Raw genomic sequence first — 20,582 nt, forward strand, 5'->3', positions numbered from 1 at the left:
GCCACCATGTCGTCCATCTGCTGCTTGTGTTGCCGCTCTGCAGCTTTCATCTTCTTCTTCAGAGCGCTGTTGGCACTCTCCAATTCCGGAATTGGAGAGTGCCAACCTGTGATGTAATGATGATGTCATCGCTCTAGTATGTAATTCCGGAGATGTCATATGTGATGTCACTGCATTGGTTTGGTTAAGACCTATAGTGTTGCCACGGAAACACAAACACGAAAATTGACAGCTCTACATCAAATCTGAGGTTTCATAATGTGGCGTTTCCATGGTAACGCATCCCTCGCCATAAAACACGATGTCTGTAACTCCAATGTTAATGGTCCGATCGCCACCAAACTTCACATGTATATCATGGGTTCATGACTCAAATTGTGGTTAAGACATATGCTGTTGCCATGGAAACTCAAACTCGCCTTAAAACACTATGTTATCTTAACTCCGAGGAATTACATAAAAGTTTGTAATAACGCTTCTACGTTTATACGCTATAGTTTATATTTTAGAATAGATAACACATTGGCTGAACATGGTACAAACAAGTGGCACCATGAGTGATGACGGTGTGGTGCTGAGGTATACCATGCCGTTGAAACCTAATGTCGCTTTGTTGCGGAGATATTCCCGTGAGAGTGCAAAAACTGTTTTTCAGTTGCTGGCGACAGAAAAAAGTCGGCCTCAGATGGCCGAAAACAAAGGGCAAGAGTGGCTCCCAGCTGAGGACCCTGCAGCTGGCCCAATGGCACAGGTATAGGTGTGGCATGCAGCCAGGCCCAGCTGGAAGAAAGAACCTGTGCTTTCGTCTGAAACACTAGTTTCCAGATTTTAAACTTCATTTAATTAAAACGTGTGTAATTACTTGTTTAACTTGAGTCATTTTGGATTTGATTGCTAAAAGTTTGCCAAGACACGGGCACCTAGAGATGGTCCATGCACGTGGTTTAGCCCTGAGGGAGGAAGTAGATATTTCCATCATGCATTGCACAAAGACTGGGAATCAGAAAGAAGAATGGAGTGCGGCTATTGATATTTCACTTTGTAAACAATTATAAACATATGTATTAAACTTGTATTTCAATTATTTTTTAAACAAAATAAAAATAATAATGATACATTTCAATTTACCAAGTGATAAAATTGTTCCTTTATTCTGTAGAACAGTTGACATTTTTGAAAGCTCAGAAGACACAGAAGTGTGTCAGTGGAAGGGACTGCTTTTTCTAGAACATTCAGTCCAGTCAGTCAAAGCTTTTTTTTTTCCTTGGCGTCTCCAGTCCTCATCAGTGTTGAATGTGTGTCTCCCTGATATATTTAGGTGCTACATCACCCTGACCCAGTCCCTGCATCTGACCATGAGTGGAGCTCCAGCAGGGCCCGCAGGCACAGGGAAGACTGAGACCACCAAGGATCTGGGCAGAGCTCTCGGCATCATGGTCTATGTGTTTAACTGCTCTGAGCAGATGGACTACAAGGTGAGCGGGAGAGCGTGCTGCCCTGTGAGCCAGCAGATGCATGCAGCTCATCTGCATTGGCAGCATCCTCTATGTGTGTTTCGTTTCATCTGTGTTTTGTCAGCGATATTTCAAGTTGTCAACCAACCTTCGTGCCCTCTTTCTGTCTTTTCATCTTCTGGCTGCCAGCTTCCTTCTAGAAGAGCTGATTAGCTAAACCATGATCGTTATTTCTTAACTAAACCCAGTCTCCACCTTGGTTTATACGCACTCTTGTTTACTGCACACCCTTTCTGCATAAGAAGTGCTGAGATGAGACATAAACATAATCTTGAGATCTGACTTGCTCCTGCTTCCCACAGAGGAGCATTATTACAGTGTAGATGTGTACAGCCCCCAGGGCACAGAGAATTGTTAATACACTCCTTGAGCAAAACAGAGCCCCATCAAGTTACTCATATTCACTAATGCACACACACTCGAGCTGGATCAATCAGGCAGACGGCTCCTGTTTTTAACTTTTTTTCTTTACTATGTAATTGGAGAAAAACTCTGCCTCATCCCGGGCCAGCTGCTCTCCGGAGGTCTGTTCACCTGCTCCAGAGTTAATGTTAAGAAAACTCCAAAATATGTGGGAGATATTTAAGCCTTTCTTATATTGCAATCAACTCCTGGTTTTATTAGTATGAGGCCTTGTTTATGTGTCATTTGTATGTATTTATTTAAGAAGGGACAATGCAAAATTAATCAACATGAACACTTGATTCCCCCATTTAAATGTGCCAGATTTAGCCATAGGGGCTCATTTGAATCTGCAGTCAGGTGCAGGTTGCTGGCATTAAAAGCAAACATACAAGAGTACACAAGCACAGAAAACTCATGAGCAGAATGACATCACATTACCACAGACAAAGGCACAAAAGCAGGATTAAAAAAGTGAAGTGAAATTTACTCACGATTGCAGCACATGTAAAGCACGTATGCCCGGTTAAAAGCCCTTACTGTATATACAAAGTCATTAACACAAAACAGACAAAGAAAGCACATATATAAGCAAGGACTAAAGCTCAAAAGACACTGTGTGAAAAACAATGATATGACCCTTACTCCAGTTTATAACAGCCTAATCGTCCTGTGATTATTCACCTACTCTCAGCCTTCTAACTGCATTGGCTACATGTTCTGTCTTCTGTGTTATTGGCATACCTTGTGGCTGCCTCGCCACATTCATTATCAGCCAGTCGTACACGGTCTCTACCTGTGAGCCTGGCTGACTGTCCCGCAGCGGCTCTCTGAATAGCCGTGTCTCTCTTTGTCCACCAGTCCTGTGGGAACATCTATAAAGGCCTGGCTCAGACGGGGGCATGGGGCTGCTTTGATGAATTTAACCGGATCTCAGTGGAGGTGCTGTCTGTGGTGGCGGTACAGGTAAGAACTAATTCAGCTTTACTGCCTCAGTACTACCAAAACTCCATTTAGGCAGAGGCATGTGTCCCATTCAGTGAAATTCAACTTTCCTGGAGCCCAAAAACTAGCCAGATGCCCCAAAATCTTGCATCAGCATGGTGCAGTTTGCAATGGGACTATTTTGTCATGAAAACTGTTAAAAAATTAGGTTTATCCTATATTTAGCACATGGGTGGGTGGGTGGGTGTGTGTGGGTGGGTGGGTGTCTCTGTGTGTGATTGTGTGGGTGTCTGTGTGTCTCATTCACTGTCCCTCAGGTTGTGGCATGTGTATACATATTGGGCAGCAAGATGTGCCTTGTCTCCTTCTCCTAGGAGTGTCTTTAATCTTGAGCAGTCATTAACCTCTTTGAAATCTAGGATCAGAGTTCTACTTGTTAAAGGAACCATTTCTTGTTTCCCTAAATGTTTCACACTTTAGGAGGAAGTGAATTTCTGTCTCAGTCTCACCTGTTGTACATTATATTACATATACTTACTATATACATACATATACATATACTATTCATTTCTAAAGACCAGTGCCCATGTCACGTGATCTTCAACTTTCCCAGTGTGACACCAGACTTATTTCTACTGGAAAATCCGATATTGTAGGATACTTTGGCCATTATACTTTCAGAATCTACATCAAGTGGATGTGTAGGATCTTACTAGGTTTTTACTGGCAGTTACAAATCAATAGGAGAAATCTTTGTTTTCTGTGAATATACTACATTTTGCCCTGTGGACCGACGTATCTAGATATTTTTTTTGTGGGACTGGGTTTTCATTCATGGGTTTCATTGAGTGTAATATTACTGATTTAGTTTTAGAACAAAACATACTATATGATTCAGTCTCATCAAGCTGGCAGCCTGTCAGGAGTTTTCATTGGAAAGGTACCAAAGCAGCTCTGATCACTTCCTGCTCAGCAGTAAACAGCAGACAGTATGAGAGCAGCTGGAGAAAGTAGAGCAGCATTAAGCGGCTCAAAAGAGAATCTTCTCTTAGGACCTGGTGGAGGCCAAACAAGAGCTAAAACTGAGAGGATGTGTTTTGTTTTTTTACATACACTCCGTCACACTTTGAGCCAAAAGCATTATGATCATTTGGCAACCACTTTTTAATAAGTTAGTCATATCAATTCTCCTGCGCATTCATGAAATGTCTTAACTTTAGTTTTTGATATTCAAGGTCTAAAAATCTCTTAAAATGTGAAACTTTACAATGTGCAGATACCAGGGCCATATCAGCTTTATGAGGTGATTATATATAAAACGTTTTTACAGCTTGTCGTGCTGCACACAAGCGGCTAAAGAAATGAAGATGGAAACTTTATGTCCATCCCCTCAATATGACCAGAGGAAGTTCTGTTGGCTTCTCCGTCTCTTTCTTCCCATCATGCATACTTATTCCCTACACTTTGAGCTCTGTGTAGCTGCTGAATAGCAACCTAAGGGAGTCAGCCATATGCGTTTCCGCTGATGCTAGCTTTTCTGCTATCTTGCCTTCTGTTATCCTTGATAAAAATATCCTCTCTCTGGTGTATTCACATCCTGCATGCTGCTGCCCCAGTCCTTGTCTTCATGTATGTGTAATACTGTCATTGCCAAATGCATTTACATTGATGGTAATGGAGATGGAGCTTCTCAAAGGATTATTACTCCTTTCTAGACTTGCAACCCTTCTCTGTCTTTCCCTCCGAATATGAATAAAAGAATGTATTCCGTAAGCGGTGCAAGCATACCATACTAAGAACAATTGCCAGAATGAATGGGCATGGGGGAAATGAGAAATAAGTCAGAGGTAGACTTCGAGAACAGAGGAGCTACTCTCACCAGCACTCACACACAATCCATCCTCTTCATCGCACAAGCACACAGTCCCTCTGCTAACACAGGTGGTAGGAATAGTTCAACAATAAATAAAGCAAGGAAAAACAGAAGGCCTCCAGACGGAACAACATGAAGATAAATTGGTGGAGTTTGGCCTCTGTTACAGAATGAATATATTGAAGCAGCTACTTCCAGTCCGGACATTCAAACAGACAGAAAAGGATTACACTGTTCAGAGAGGTGTTTGAGCCTCATCTTTTAAAAAATAATTCTGTGTTTTATATGTTCTTTCATACCCCTTTTCACAGTTTTACTTGCTGTGTGTTCAGTTTAACACCAGGGAGATTTATTTGTTTGAAAATAATCAGTACAAATGCTGGATCTGCTATAGTTCAGGTCAGGTGGATGAATATGACATTCAGTCCGCACTGTAAAAACTTTGACTAAATGTATTATTAATTATTGCTTTCAACTAACCTAATACAGTTATGTGAAATGTGTTGACAGAATACACTCGATAAAGTCAATGTTTCAGTTTTTCAGTGCAAGAGGTGGATTCTGGATCAAAAGCAGTTAATGTTAATCTGATCTCAGAGGAGCTGTAGGATGAACTAGAGCAAAATTCTTCCAGTCTGGCAGCGTGCAGCGGGGCTGCCCCCTCATCTGCGGCTCACTCTGAGCTGGGTCTGGGTGTATGTGAGGCACTGCTGCAACATTAAAAACATGTTGTGACTTATTTGTCTTCATAACGCTCTGGAGGTTTTGGGAAATGTCTAAAACAATTATAGGCAGCCACCACAGGAGTCTAATCCTTCAATCAAATTAGCCTACATTTAGTTTAGCAACATGTGCATTTAGCATGTTAGCTTTGTTCATGTGAGCTTGTTAGACTGCTGGCATTATTATAGAGGTCAAAAACAACTGTGCCTCAGTACGGCTTCACAGAGCAGGACTGAAGATGCTTGTTTAACATGCATTTTATTGAATCAAATGAACTAAAAGGTATGAAGGTTTGATACCAATGTACTTTACTCTGTGTTTGTTTGTTTTCTCCTCTGTTACAGGTCAAAAGCATCCAGGATGCCATTCGAGACAAAAAGCAGAGGTTTATCTTCATGGGAGAGGAAGTGAGCCTCTGCCCCTCTGTCGGCATCTTCATCACCATGAACCCAGGATACGCCGGTCGGACGGAGCTTCCGGAGAACCTCAAGGCTCTGTTCAGGTGGGAGAAGAAACACAGCTCTGATTTAATGTGCCAGTCTTTATTCCTCAAATGTGTCGGCCCATCAATCCAGGTTTAGTGAGTTGGCCTAAATTAGATATACTGTCTTTTTTTTATAAATTGGGAATATTTTCTTTAAGGCTGTTTGTACTAAAAATTGTTGATAGGGATTCGCTTTTGATCCATGCCTGTCTTCTTAAAAAAAAAAAAAAATTTGAAAGGGTCAAAATATGCTTTAATCCTGGGCTTTGGCTCAAAGTGTGACGGCTGATAAGTAAACTGATTGTTGTGATATGTGTATTGATATATAACAAAAGAGGACATTACGTCTCTCACATTCATAAAAAGTACAAGTGAAGTACATTTTTTAGTTTTGTCACAGGGCGGGGCAGGTATTTTGAACTCTTAACTGTTTTAGAACCAAAGATGAACTGTAACATCTAACAACTCTCCTCTTACTGCACCCTCTGTGATGGTTTGTCCCCACTATGTTCCGATTTGCTCTCCATATCCAGCCCCGTATCAAGCTTCTTTGTATTCAATTCCTTTATGCAACTCATACTGTATTTATTCTTTTCCCTTTGGCTTTGTATAAATCCACATATTTAGCGTTGTTTTTGGCCCTGAGCGACCCTCTATGTTATGAGCAAATCACAGTTTGTGCTTCTCCACCCCATCATACTCCTGTAACATCAGCCCCTTGTCTTCTGACAGTTTCTGCTTTCTGCTTAAAACATGTTCAGTTTGTTGAACAGACCTCCAGACAAGATCTGTGGGAACAGAGAGGAAATCCAAACTGATCTCAAAGCTGCAACATGACTCTCCTCCTCCTTCCCCCACCTGACCGTCTTCTCTCATTTCTTCTGTTTCTGCAGACATGACATAGCCAAAGTTGTCACTCTTTTTAGTTTAAAGGTCCCCTATTATGCAAAATGCATAAATATGTGTCCTAGTATGTAAGGAGACTCACAATGTGTCAGAAAATACAACCCTCTCTCTTTTATGCCTTACCCACATCTCTAAAAATGTGGGTACAAACAAGCTGATCCAGATTTGCTGTCCTTATGATGTAATAAGGGAAATGTGGGCTGGCTTTACATTGAACTCCTGGCAACGCCCTGCCCACGTGACATGACCCAACCTATCGTCCCCCACATTAAGTGGGCGAGCTGAAACCCCTCTGTTTTGGAAGTAATATGGTCTGTTTACAATAGCAAGCATTGCTAACACTCAGAGCCAGGGCCGGACTGGGACAATAAGTCAGGCCAGGAATTATACACCCAGCCAGGCCACTACCAGTTTTTGGGGGGGGCATTTTGCTGGATGAATCGTCAATATTTACAGCGTTGCTGCCCATAGAAGCTCTATAGTTTAAATCTCCCTGACTTCAATAACATGTCCTCCTGTGGACTGCTGGCCCTGTACATGCCAGCGCCTATGTTCTGCTGGTTCTACTACCCCAATAGAAACACATGGAAATAAGTTAGTATTTTTAAAAGTGTGCTATTGTATTTGGTAACTTATCCATGTGTACATGCTTTAAGAGGGGGTGGACCTTAAATCCTGAAGGGGGGTCCGGGGACATGCTCCCCCTGGATGATTTAAAAAAAAATTGGATTGAAATGCTTCAATCTGGAGCACTTTGAGGCCAAATTACAGAGATAAGATGTATGGAAACAACCATAGGAAACAGAACTTTATACATTTCAATCATCATAAAAATTGTAAGAATATGGCCATAACAAATAACATATCATATCCAATAGCAACACATTAAAACTGATTTATTTTATATTTTTTGGTTAATTTAGTTGTGAGTATGTCTGGGCTCCTGAACCAGCCTTTCCTGTCTCCCTCCTCTACCCCTGCTCCTCTGTGACACAGCAGTAAAGACTAGTATTAGCTCTCAACAAGTTTTTTAAGTTTATCTTATTTCACCTAGTTTAAATGTTTTCTTTTTATTCATGATATTAACTAATCACTCCCCTTTCAAACTGTATTTTAGTTTTACTGTCCTATGGTATACATTGGAATGATTTCATACCTGTTTTTATTTAATCTGTTATTTTTTAACTATAATAATATTATAAAGGTGTGTCTTGGAAATATGTGTTTACATAAATGGTGAAAGAACTGTTTAAGAGCCACTGAGATAACTTAGATTAAAGTTAACTATCCAAACACTCAGAGAGTCCTTTACTTCTGAGCTGAGGTTATCAGCCTCTCAGTCTGACAGGAGAGGACACTCCTCCACCTTCTTGTAGAAACAGCTCCTTATATCCGTTAGCACAGCTAGCAACAGATGCTAACAACAACAATCCCATGTACCGGCGCACAGTCTCTCTCTCTCTCTCTCGCGCCACAAATACACACCCTGCTTGAATGACACACAGAGACCTATGAGGGCTTTGATGTATGATTGATATGGCTGTGGCCATGTCGGTCGGCCACATCATGTAGACAGCCAGTAACCTCAGGCCAGCATTCCACTTTACACGCCAGGCCACCGGGAAACCTCCTGGTGCTCCCGATGGCCAGTCCAGGCCTGCTCAGAGCTAACGCTGTACTGGAGAGAATATGTGTAATATAAAAGGTCCTGCCCTTGTGGTAAAGCCGCGAGAGAGAAACGTTTGAGCTCCACACTGTTTCAGAAATAATGTTGGATGTGGTCCATCCATCCATCTTCTCCCGCTTATCCATCAGGGTCGCGGAGGTAACAGCTCCAGCAGAGAGCCCCAAACTTTCCTTTCCCTGGCCATATCAACCAGCTCTGACTGGGGGATTCCAAGACGCTCCCACGCCAGCGAAGAGATATAATCCCTCCACCTGGTCCTAGGTCTACCCCTCGGTCTCTTCCTAGATGGACGTGCCCGGAACACCTCCCTAGGGAGGCGCCCAGGGTGGCATCCTCACTAGGTGCCCGAACCACCTCAACTGGCTCCTTTCAACGCGAAGGAGCAGCGGTTCTACTCCGAGTCCCTCCCGGATGACTGAACTTCTCACCTTATCCCTAAGGGAGATGTCAGCCACCCTGCGGAGAAATCCCATTTCGGCCGCTTGTATCCGCGATCTCGTTCGTTTGGTCATGACCCATCCTTCATGACCATAGGTGAGGGTAGGAACGAAGATGGCCCGGTAGACAGAGAGCTTTGCCTGCTGGCTCAGCTCTCTTTTCTTCACAACGGTGCGGTAAAGCGACTGCAGTACCGCTCCCGCTGCTCCGATTCTCCGTCCCATCTCACGCTCCATTGTTCCCTCACCTGAGAACAAGACCCCGAGATACTTGAACTCCTTCACTTGGGGTAAGGCTTCATTCCCTACCTGGAGTGGACAGTCCATCGGTTTCCTGCTGAGAACCATGGCCTCAGATTTGGAGGTGCTGATCCTCATCCCAGCCGCTTCACACTCGGCCGCGAACCGATCCAGTGTGTGCTGAAGGTCACAGACCAATGAAGCCATTAGGACCACATCATCTGCAAAAAGCAGTGGTGCAATTCTTAGCCCACCGAATTGCAGACCCCCTACCCCACGACTATGCCTCGAAATCCTGTCCATGAATATCACAAACAGGATTGGTGACAAAGTGCAGCCTTGGCGGAGGCCAACCCTCACCGGAAATCGATCCGACGTGCTACCGAGGACCCGGACACAGCTCTCGCTTTGAGAGTACAGAGATTGGATGGCCCTGAGTAGAGACCCCCTCACCCCATACTCCAGCAGCACCTCCCACAGTATCTCCCTGGGAACCCAGTCATACGCCTTCTCCAAATCCACAAAGCGCATGTAGACCGGATGAGCGTACTCCCAGGCCCCCTCCAGGATCCTTGCGAGAGTGAAAAGCTGGTCCGTCTTTCCACGACCAGGACGAAAACCGCATTGTTCCTCTTCAATCTGAGGTTCGACAATCGGCCGGATCCTCTTTTCCAGCACCTTAGAGTAAACTTTCCCGGGGAGGCCGAGTAATGTGATGCCTCTGTAATTGGCACACACCCTCTGATCCCTCTTTTTGAAAAGAGGAACCACCACCCCGGTCTGCCACTCCTTCGGTACTGTTTCCGACTTCCACGCAATGTTGATGAGACGTGTCAACCATGACAGTCCCTCAACACCCAGAGCCTTCAGCATTTCTGGGCAGACCGGGGTCATTTCTGTGACTTCCCCCCGTGAGATTGGAATTGATCCCCCTTCATACTCCAGCTCCGCCTCTAACATAGAGGGCGGAGTTGTCGGATTCAGGAGTTCCTCAAAGTTTTCCTTCCACCGCCTTAACACACTATCAGTTGAGGTCAACAGCATCCCATCCTTACTGTACACAACTTGGATGGTTCCCTGCTTCCCCCTCCTGAGGTGTCGGACGGTTTTCCAGAACAACTTTGGTGCCGACCGAAAGTCCTTCTCCATGGCTTCTCCGAACTTGTCCCACACCCGCTGCTTTGCCTCGGCCACTGCTGAGGCTGCTGCCCTTCGGGCCTGTCGATACCTTGCAACTGCGTCAGGAGTACTCAGGGATAACATATCCCGGAAGGCCTCCTTCTTCAGTCGGACGGCTTCCCTGACCACCGGTGTCCACTCAGCAATGGAGGCTTTGACCACCGCCCACTCTGGTTCAATGTCCCCAGCCTCCACAGGGATGCCTGAAAAGCTCTGCCGGAGGTGTGAGTTGAAGGCCTCCTGGACTTGGGACTCCTCCAGACGTTCCCAGTTCACCCGCACAACACGTTTGGGCTTACCAGGTCTGTCCAGAGGCTTCCGCTGCAACTTGACCCAACTCACCACCAGATGTTGATCAGTTGACAACTCCGCCCCTCTCTTCACCCGGGTGTCCAAAAACATGCGACCTTAGGTCCGATGATACGATAACAAAATCGATCATGGACCTTCTGCCTAGGGTGCTCTGGTACCACGTACACTTATGAGCATCCTTATGTTCGAACATGATGTTTGTTATGGCCAATCCATGACTAGCACAGAAGTCCAGTAACAAACCACCACTCCGGTTCAGATCAGGGGGGCCGTTCCTCCCAATCACGCCCCTCAAAGTGTCTTCATCATTACCCATGTGTGCGTTGAAGTCTCCCAGCAAGACTAAGGAGTCCCCTTCAGGAGCCCCATACAGGACTCTTTTCAGGGTCTCCAAGAAGGCCGAATACTCTGAACAGCTGTTTGGTGCATAAGCACACACAACAGTCAGAGCTTTCCTCCCCATGACCCGCAGGCGTAGGGAGGCGACCCTCTCGTCCACTGGGGTAAACTCCAACAAAGCGGCACTCAACCGGGGGCTTGTGAGTATCGCCACACCCGCTCGGCGCTTCACACCTTGGGTAACTCCGGAGAAGAATAGAGTCCAACCCTTATCCAGAAGTAAGGTTCCAGAGCCGACGCTGTGCGTAAAGGTGAGCCCCACCAGATCCAACTGGTAACGCTCCACCTCCCGCACAAGCTCCGGCTCCTTCCCCCCCAGAGAGGTGACATTCCACGTCCCCAAAACCAGCTTCTGTTGCCTGAGTCTGGTCCGTCGAGACCCTCTGCTTTCACTGCCACCCTTCTGGCAGCGCACCCGACCCCATCGCTGTTTCCCGTAGGTGGTGGGCCTGCGGGACAGGGAAGCGGAGGTGTTGCCCACGTTGCTTTTTCGGGCTCTGCCCGGCTGGGCTCAATTGCAAGCCCAGCCACCACACGCTCGCTGACGAGTCATCCTTCTTGGCCTGGCTCCAGAAGGGGACCCTGGGCTTCCTCCGGGCTGGGTATCATCGCTTTCATGTTTGTTTGTCATGAGGTCTTTTGAACCAATTTTAGACTGGCCCCTTATATGAGACCAATTTGCCATGGGAGACCCTACCAGGAACAAAAGGTTCCAGACAACACAGCCCCCAGGTTCATCGGGATACACAAACCTCTCCACCACGATAAGGTGCTGGTTCTCGGAAAGGATGTGATTTGGAACATAATATGGCGTTTAATCACTGCAGCATTTAGCTGAGTTTCTCCCGGTAGTAAACTCTCTTCAGAGGAGAGAGCATGACGCTCCAAAGGGGCGTTGCCAGCAGCAGCTCCAAAGGGGCGTGGCCAGCAGCAGCTAGTTCATTCAAAGCTACAGTCACAGAATCAGCACTTCAGGAACAGGGCTGATATAGAGGGGGATGAGGCATGCTACAATGGAGGATCTGTTTGATATTTTGAGCAAAACACTTCACAGACATGATTTGTCTGGATATGGCCCATAATATTGTGTTCAAATATAGCATAATAGGAGACCTTTAATTGTGGAGACTAAAGCTAGATTGTTTTATTTTCGTAAAAGACATTTTTTTTTCTTACTGAGAAGGTAGACCTTCCTTCAGGGAGGATAGCTGACCACTGTGGGAATAAAGCAAGTGTCCTTGTGACCTGTATCTTTGCTGTTTGCTATGCGTGCTTTCAATATTCAGTAAATTGGGCTGAGGCTGTGTTCATCACATGTATTGTATATGTCAAACACATCTGCATCTAGCACCTTGAGTCTTTGCAACAACTGAGCCATGATTCCACAGACCGTGTGCCATGGTGGTGCCGGACTTCGAGCTGATTTGTGAGATCATGCTGGTGGCCGAGGGCTTCGTGCACGCTCGGTTCCTGGCCAGGAAGTTCATCACCCTGTACACACTGTGTAAAGAGCTGTTGTCCAAACAGGTACTATCTGCTGTGTATCAAACCTACGAAGAAGAATCTGAAGGCATTTTAGATATTATTCTATGTCTCCATCTTCTTTCATCACTTCTTTATTCATGTTTTACATTTCATGCTTAACTTCATTTAAAGAAAAGGCAACTTAGGTAAGAATGTAATAATCTCTCAGTTCTCAGTGAATTTCCCAAAGGCACATTACAGTGTCATCCCACATTACTTCCTTTTAATGGCAGTTTTTTAAAGCCCTGGTTCTCCGGACATTTTTAATATCACTCTCATAGCACATTTTGCTCCAAAGTTGTTTTCCAGAGTTTCATTTCAAGTTTTAAAATATTTGCAACCTACAGGCAATGAAATGAGATGATAATGAACAGACTGCTTCGCTAAGCACATACTGACACTTAAATTAACAGAGAGTGCAGATCCTGAGGACTCCTGTCTTCAAACAGGTGCATTATAATTTTTGATTTTACATTGCATAGGCTGTGTTGCTGGTCATGAGCTGAACTAATATACGTTAGCCACAAGAGCATGCTAGGAGAGTCAAGTTAAATATATTCCATGCTATCAGAGTTTGCAGGGAGCAGAATTTCAAGTTTATTGTCTACTTTAGGTCCCCGGGGTCCTCCTTGCCACGGACCCCTCTGCCTTTTTTCCAGGAAACACTTGACAACGGCTGCTGTCCAATCATAAACGTCACCCTCATCAGAGAACTTTTGCAGGTTGCATGACTCTGAAGTCATGCCATAAAATACCTACTGTACAGACATTCCCAAATTGAAAGCTTTGAATAAATGGTGTCCACGCTAAATGTAAAGCACAGGCACACACAGCATCAGTGATTTGGAAGAGTACAGGAACTCCAGTAGGGTCAAACTGGAGAACAGAAACATGTGGGCGGGACTAAGAACAATAACAGACTTTGAGGAAGTGTGTATGTCTCTACCAGAGGAACTGAGCGCTTTTCAAGCACGCTTTGAGAGCACCCAGTCTGTGGAGGCCCAGAAGGCCCAGGAGCCCTGCCCTTCTGTTTGATACAGGGCAGATGTGTGCAGATCCTTTAAAAGGGTTAATCCACACAAGGCTCCTGGACCTGATGGCATCCCTGAGAAAGGTAAAGCATGGCATGCATAAAGGCGTGGCTTGTGAATGCCACAAAATGAGAAAATGAGGCAAAGATTGTTCTTCCTCTGCTCACCTTGCTCTCTGACCTTTCCCAAAGGACCACTATGACTGGGGTCTGCGGGCCATCAAGTCGGTCCTGGTGGTGGCCGGCTCTCTAAAGAGAGGAGACCCTGGCCGGGCGGAGGACCAGGTGTTGATGAGAGCTTTGAGAGACTTCAACATCCCCAAGATTGTGACCAATGACATGCCCGTGTTCATGGGCCTGATAGGTGACCTGTTTCCTGCTCTGGATGTTCCCAGAAAGAGAGACCTGGACTTTGAGAAACACGTGAAGGAGTCCATTTTGGATTTGAAGTTACAGGCAGATGAAAATTTTGTCCTTAAGGTAAGTTAAACACACTTCCTGGATAGTTCCCTGACGTGCTCGTCTGCTGCAGTTTAAAGCGTTCCGTTAAGAAGTGTCACAAGTGATGCCGAGCATGACGGCAGACACACAGTCAACTGAAAAGCAAGAGTTAAGTCCCCAGATGGGGGTTTCATTTTTAACAACTGAGACAGATATTACAGTTGTAGCACTTTTCATTTAGATTCATAGTTCTTTCCAAAGAGCTATTTACCTCGTGTCATACCGTCCCACTGGGAATTACACATTAGTGTCAGACAGCTCTGCAAATATTTGCAGAAAACAAATGGATGGCTGCGATGAGGGTTCAGGTGCCCAAGCTGCTGACCTAATTTCAGTCATTGTATTTGATACAGACACACACAAACACAAACACATGCACAATAAAAAGCATTATATATCAGAGAAAGATGAACGCAGGATCAGGGGAAATAAGTGCAATCTGCCTCAGGTCAAATAGACACGGAACTTGGTAATAACACTCCATCAGCGAAGCTGCCACCGCTCCACACCGCTTTGCCCTGACTCTGACAAATAAACAACGAGGGGGGGAAGACAGAGAGTCAATAACCAGCACCCCCCCCTCCCCCCCACCCCCGAGCCTGAACTTTTACTGCCTTTGTCTGTGGGGCGAACCTTTTATTTCAAACAAGGGGGGAGGACTGCATACCTTTAGCCTTAGCCTGTGTTGGCATTACCACCCCCCCCCCACCATTAAAGCAGGAATCAGCCGGACCCCTGTGCTCCTGCTGAATAGATGGAGTAGGAGCCGGTCGATGAGATTGATTGAGCCTTTTTCGCTGGGTTACACACACTTTGGTTCACTTTGCAGACCTGCACTGACAGAAACTCTCACACTGTAAGTCACAGAAATATTATTAGCATGTGTATATGTCACTCTACGGTTCCCCAAATATTCAACAACAAGTGAGACCAATAATGTATGGTTGGAAACAAATATGATAGGGGACCTTTTCAATACTAACTCACAAAACATAACCGGTTTGTTTTTATGATAAACCCTGTAACATGTTTGTTCCTATAAATGTCAGAGAGGGTGTATCTATCCATGTTGGCCTTCCTCACATGTCAAGGGTAAACAAGGAAGTCAAACGCACATACTTTAACAGCGTAAATACATTGTAACGTATTGAATTTATGTAAGAATTAAAAGAGTAATAAAAAAACATAGTTGTGACTTGATCTCCTCTCGGTAGGGCATCTCAAAAACAAAAGTATTTTGGGGGGGGGAATTTGTTCCTCTTCCACCTAACCTTGTTACGTTTAAACTAATGTGTATCACAGGAGCCTGATAGGAAGGGTAACCCTGTTCTTTAGGATGAATCGAGACATGCCATACACTTTTCTGTCCATCAAGATAAACAGGCCAAAGACACGTATGTTACTGCTGTCCCTGGTCTGACTGATGGATAAGGCACATGACATGAAACGAAACACGGTTATTGTCCAGGTGTGTGTGTGTGTGTGTGTGTGTGTGTGTGTGTGTGTGTGTGTGTGTGTGTGTGTGTGTGTGTGTGTGTGTGTGTGTGTGTGTGTGTGTGTGTGTGTGTGTGTGTGTGTGTGTGTGTGTTTGCACTAGGTGGTGCAGCTGGAGGAGCTGCTGGCAGTGCGTCACTCGGTGTTTGTGATCGGGAGTGCTGGTACGGGGAAGAGTCAGGTGATGAGGTCACTCCACATGACCTATCAGAACATGAAGCGCAGACCGGTGTGGGTGGACCTTAACCCAAAGGCTGTGACCAATGACGAGCTCTTTGGCATTATCAACCCGGCAACCAGAGAGTGGAAAGATGGTGATTACAGGGAGGTGGAACAGTGGATACTTTCTAAGTACAAAGTGTTGTCTGATCAAAATGTGAATCCCCCCCACAGGCCTGTTCTCCAGAATCATGCGTGAACTGGCCAGCGTCAGTCACAGCGGACCCAAGTGGATAGTGCTGGACGGAGACATCGACCCCATGTGGATCGAGTCACTAAACACAGTCATGGATGATAACAAGGTGTGTTAGTGTGTGTGTGTGTGTGTGTGTGTGTGTGTGTGTGTGTGTGTGTGTGTGTGTGTGTGTGTGTGTGTGTGTGTGTGTGTGTGTGTGTGTGTGTGTGTGTGTGTGTGTGTGTGGGGAGATGAAGTAATGCAAACTAGAAAATGCAAATAGGCTGAAGGAGTTGCATATCAAATGTACGTAAGTAGTATACTGTAAGTACAAGTAGTTGTAGTAGGTGTAGTAGTACTAGTAGTAGTAGTTGGAGTAGAAGTAATAGTTGTATTAGTAACTGTAGTAGTAGTTGTTTTATTAGTAGTTATATTAGCAGTAGTTGTATTAGTAGTAGTAGTGTGAATGTGTGTGTGTGTGTGTGTGTCGGGTGGGGGGGCTTTCATCCAGAAAAAAAAAAGAAAAAGCTTATCCTGAGCTTCTTGTTTGGATACAGTACATCTATAGGCTTTTATTTTGAAGGGGTGTGTGGTTGTCTGTCTGTCTGTCTGTCTGTCTGTCTGTCTGTCTGTCTGTCTGTCTGTCTGTCTGTCTGTCTGTCTGTCTGTCTGTCTGTCTGTCTGTCTGTCTGTCTGTCTGTCTGTCTGTCTGTCTGTCTGTCTGTCTTTGCTCATATGTGCCTAGAATTTGTCCATCAGTAATTTCTTTGCATAAGCCCAGTAAGATATTTTTGTTACTATAAATGTTGTTTTCACTCTTTAAATATCATATGTGTGAACACTGTGTGCATCCCTCTGCTAGGTGCTGACCCTGGCCAGTAACGAGCGGATCTCTCTGAACCCCACCATGAGGCTGGTGTTTGAGATTAGCCACCTTCGCACTGCCACCCCTGCTACAGTCTCTAGAGCAGGTAGCCCAGTGCTACCCTGAGTCTTATCCTTTTTGTGTTTTTGATAATATAGTATAGTTATATTTTGGATTTATTTGTACCTCTCTTTAGCAGCAAGCTGACTTGGAGTGGCAGGCTTTGCTTGTTGCATTGTTCTTGGTGTGTGTGTGTGTGGGGGGGGGGGGGCATAGGGGGCCATAGGACAAATTTTTCACGAGGACCCACTCCTTGTTAACCCAGGTATGTTTTTAGGTGCATTCTTCAGTGATTGTGTTGTTTCTCTGCCAGGGATCCTGTACATAAACCCAGCAGACCTCGGCTGGAACCCCTCGGTTTCCAGCTGGATTGACAAGAGGGAGGTCCAATCAGAGAAGGCTAACCTGACAATACTGTTTGACAAGTACCTCCCCTCCTGCCTGGATGTCCTCAGATCAAGGTAAAGGCTCCTGAGCAGCAGGCATGTTCTTCCTATAATTGACTTAAAGGTCTCCTATTATGCTATATTTTAACAATATATTATAGGGCCATATCATAACTGTTTTACTCAAAATACCAAACAGATCCCCCATTGTAGCATGCCTCATCCCCCTCTATTTCACCCCTGTTCCTGAAGTGCTGATTCTGTGACTGTAGTTTTAAATGAACTAGCTGCTGCTGGCCACGCCCCTTTGGAGCTGCTGCTGGCCGCGCCTCTTTGGAGCGTCATGATCTCTCCTCTGAAGAGAGTTTTCTACAGCATTATTTCTGAAACAGTCTGGAGCTCAAACGTTTCTCTCTCAGTTTACCACAAGGACAGGACCTTTATATTACACATAGTCTCTCCAGTACAGTGTTAGCTCTGAGTGTTAGCGATGCTTGCTAATGTAAACGCAGACCATAATACTTCCAAAACAGAGGGGATTCAGCTCACCGACTGTATATGGGGGACGATAGGTTGGGATATGTCTCGTGGGTGGGACGATGCCAGGAGTTCAATGTAAAGCCAGCCCACATTTCGGTCATTACACCGCAAATCTGGATCAGCTCGTTTTTAGAGATGTGGGAAAAGAGAGAGGGTTTTATTTTCTGACACTTTGTGAGTCTACTTACACACCGGGGACCCATATTTATGTATAAAAGACAGCAAAAAGTGCATTTTGCATGATAGTGGACATTTTTGTCAGAATAAGCCCCTTTTCTGTGAATCTGTTATAAAATGTAGGCTATGCTTTAATTAAGAATGAGAAACACGGGTGAACTTTAAAGCATGAATAAAGTGATGTAATATGTGTTTCTTTGCTTAGATTTAAGAAGATCATCCCAGTCCCGGAGCAGAGCATGGTCCAGATGCTGTGTTACTTGCTGGAGTGTCTGCTGACTCCAGAACACACCCCGGCAGACTGCGCCAAGGAACTGTATGAGCTCTATTTTGTATTTGCTGCTGTCTGGGCCTTCGGGGGAGCCATGTTCCAGGACCAGGTACTGTGGGGGCCTCTGGGCATGTGAGGCGCTTACTAAGTGGTTGCATAAAAACTGCAAAGCATAGGACACAGCTGAAGGTTTTTATTTTTTATCTCTCTTCATAATTCCTGCATAATGGGTATTCCTACACAGCCCTGATGACTCTTATGCAACTCACTGTGAGCCTCTATTTAGGAGAAGTCATCTGAAAATGATTTTCAGCTGGAGATATTTGCAAAACAAAGATCTCTATCTGAAATTGAAGTGGACTCCTTTCCCTCTCCGCAGCACAGAGGGAGTCTGAATTTAAATGAGCCGGTAGTCGGGGTGGTTGCTAAGCAATCCAGTTAGTGGTGTACAGTAAGCGTGTCCATCTAAGTTATAGCAGAAAGCTGCTCCCCCCTCGGTACAAATGTACTCCACTTTATTTTCCTATCACAGATGCATTTAAATGCTAAGTGGTTTTATTGACTGGAGAGTTGGTAGTGAATGGAGGAGACAGGGACAAAGGGGGTGGGGGGGTGGGGGGGTTGGGCGGAGAGGGGGCACTGTCTGAATCAGACGGATGGATGGATAGGCCTGCCATATCCCATTTTCCACCCTTCAAATGTCTCTCTGTTCCTGCCATTGCCTTGTCCTCTGCTTTGTATTCACACCAGTGTAAATCAAACTCACAGATCCATAAGTGCTGTATGGAGGTGGGGAGGGGGTTATTGAGCACTCACCTCCCTCTGTCTCTCTGTGTGGGTGCAGCTGCTGGACTACAGAGTGGAGTTCAGCAAGTGGTGGGTGTCCGAGTTCAAAAGCATCAAGTTCCCCTCCCAGGGCACCGTCTTTGATTACTACATCGACCCCCACAGTAAGAAGTTCGAGCCCTGGTCCAGGATGGTGCCCAATTTCGAGATGGAAACAGAAACTCCTCTTCAGGTACCTCCAGTTCTATTCACAGATTTCCCCTCTTGGATTTTAGATTATAATTCAGTTATTATTGAAAGCATAAACAGTGACAAAGTTAGCTTCTGAATGGAGAAGCTTGAGACCTAATGAGCTGGTGAGAACTCCAACATTTCTCCTGGGCTCTGTTTTATTTTATTGTCTTGAACAGAGTCCCTGAAAGGGTGGAGCTCGCACTTCTCAGTGATTACCTTGCAGACTTGAACACAGCTTCTTTAAACATAGGTCTGATTGTTTCTCATGTGCAGGCGTGCGTGGTCCACACCACAGAGACCATCCGAGTGGGGTACTTCATGGAGCGCCTCCTGGAACACCGGCGGCCCGTCATGCTGGTGGGGGGTGCAGGGACAGGGAAGTCCGTCCTGGTTAGGAACAAACTGGGATTGCTGGACGCAGAGAAATACATGATTACAGATGTCCCCTTTAACTATTACACCACATCTGCCATGCTCCAAGGTAGGATGTCTGCATGGAAGACGTGAATACAGTTTGTGATCGTGTCCCAGCGTATGTACTGATGTCCACACGGACCGGGAACTCCCTATATTAATATTGCTTATTTCCTTCCATTCATGTGGGACCTGCTCTCCTCAGCTGTGTTGGAGAAGCCCCTGGAGAAGAAAGCAGGGCGGAACTACGGACCAGCAGGCAGCCGGAGGATGATTTACTTCATAGACGACATGAATATGCCCGAGGTGGACGCTTATGGAACTGTGCAACCTCACACACTCATACGCCAACACATGGACTACAACCACTGGTAGAGACGCAAAGCCACACACACACACAACACACACACACACACACACACACACACACACACACACACACACACACACACACACACACACACACACACACACACACACACACACACACACACACACACACACACACACACACACTAATGTATACATTATATTTGAACAGGATAAGTTAGGAAACAACGAACAATTGCAAAGTATTGAAATGAATAAAGTCCATGTAATCCACATACTAAGGTGTGAGATGCCCTGCAGTCTCTGGGGTTGTGCCGCAGATTGTGGAAAGGGTCCTGGAGCTGCAGGCGGGGGGGGGCTTTAAAATCTTTCAATAACCCCCCTGAAAATTGTACAGCCAACATTTGTTCATGCATCTTTCTGGGAGATTGTAGCTCAGTGATACTGCAGACTTCTAGAATTCCAGGAGGATATG

The 20,582-nt window shown here is 45.4% G+C and overlaps 1 protein-coding gene across 1 annotated transcript in view; it reads left to right on the plus strand.

The window, feature by feature from the left end:
- Positions 1–20,582, plus strand: part of LOC134871300 (dynein axonemal heavy chain 9-like) — a 266,267-nt gene that overhangs the window by 78,408 nt on the left and 167,277 nt on the right. Inside the window, exons 33-45 of the mRNA XM_063894016.1 lie at positions 1,319–1,475; positions 2,778–2,882; positions 5,802–5,959; positions 12,490–12,628; positions 13,848–14,135; positions 15,754–15,964; positions 16,044–16,171; positions 16,907–17,015; positions 17,283–17,430; positions 18,278–18,452; positions 19,188–19,361; positions 19,637–19,844; positions 19,983–20,148. Of these exons, the coding sequence (XP_063750086.1) occupies positions 1,319–1,475; positions 2,778–2,882; positions 5,802–5,959; positions 12,490–12,628; positions 13,848–14,135; positions 15,754–15,964; positions 16,044–16,171; positions 16,907–17,015; positions 17,283–17,430; positions 18,278–18,452; positions 19,188–19,361; positions 19,637–19,844; positions 19,983–20,148 (2,166 nt within the window). The remainder of the gene's footprint in view (positions 1–1,318; positions 1,476–2,777; positions 2,883–5,801; positions 5,960–12,489; positions 12,629–13,847; positions 14,136–15,753; positions 15,965–16,043; positions 16,172–16,906; positions 17,016–17,282; positions 17,431–18,277; positions 18,453–19,187; positions 19,362–19,636; positions 19,845–19,982; positions 20,149–20,582) is intronic.

The sequence above is a fragment of the Eleginops maclovinus genome, chromosome 10 (genome assembly GCF_036324505.1).
Source record: "Eleginops maclovinus isolate JMC-PN-2008 ecotype Puerto Natales chromosome 10, JC_Emac_rtc_rv5, whole genome shotgun sequence".
Taxonomy (NCBI): Eukaryota; Metazoa; Chordata; class Actinopteri; order Perciformes; family Eleginopidae; genus Eleginops; species Eleginops maclovinus.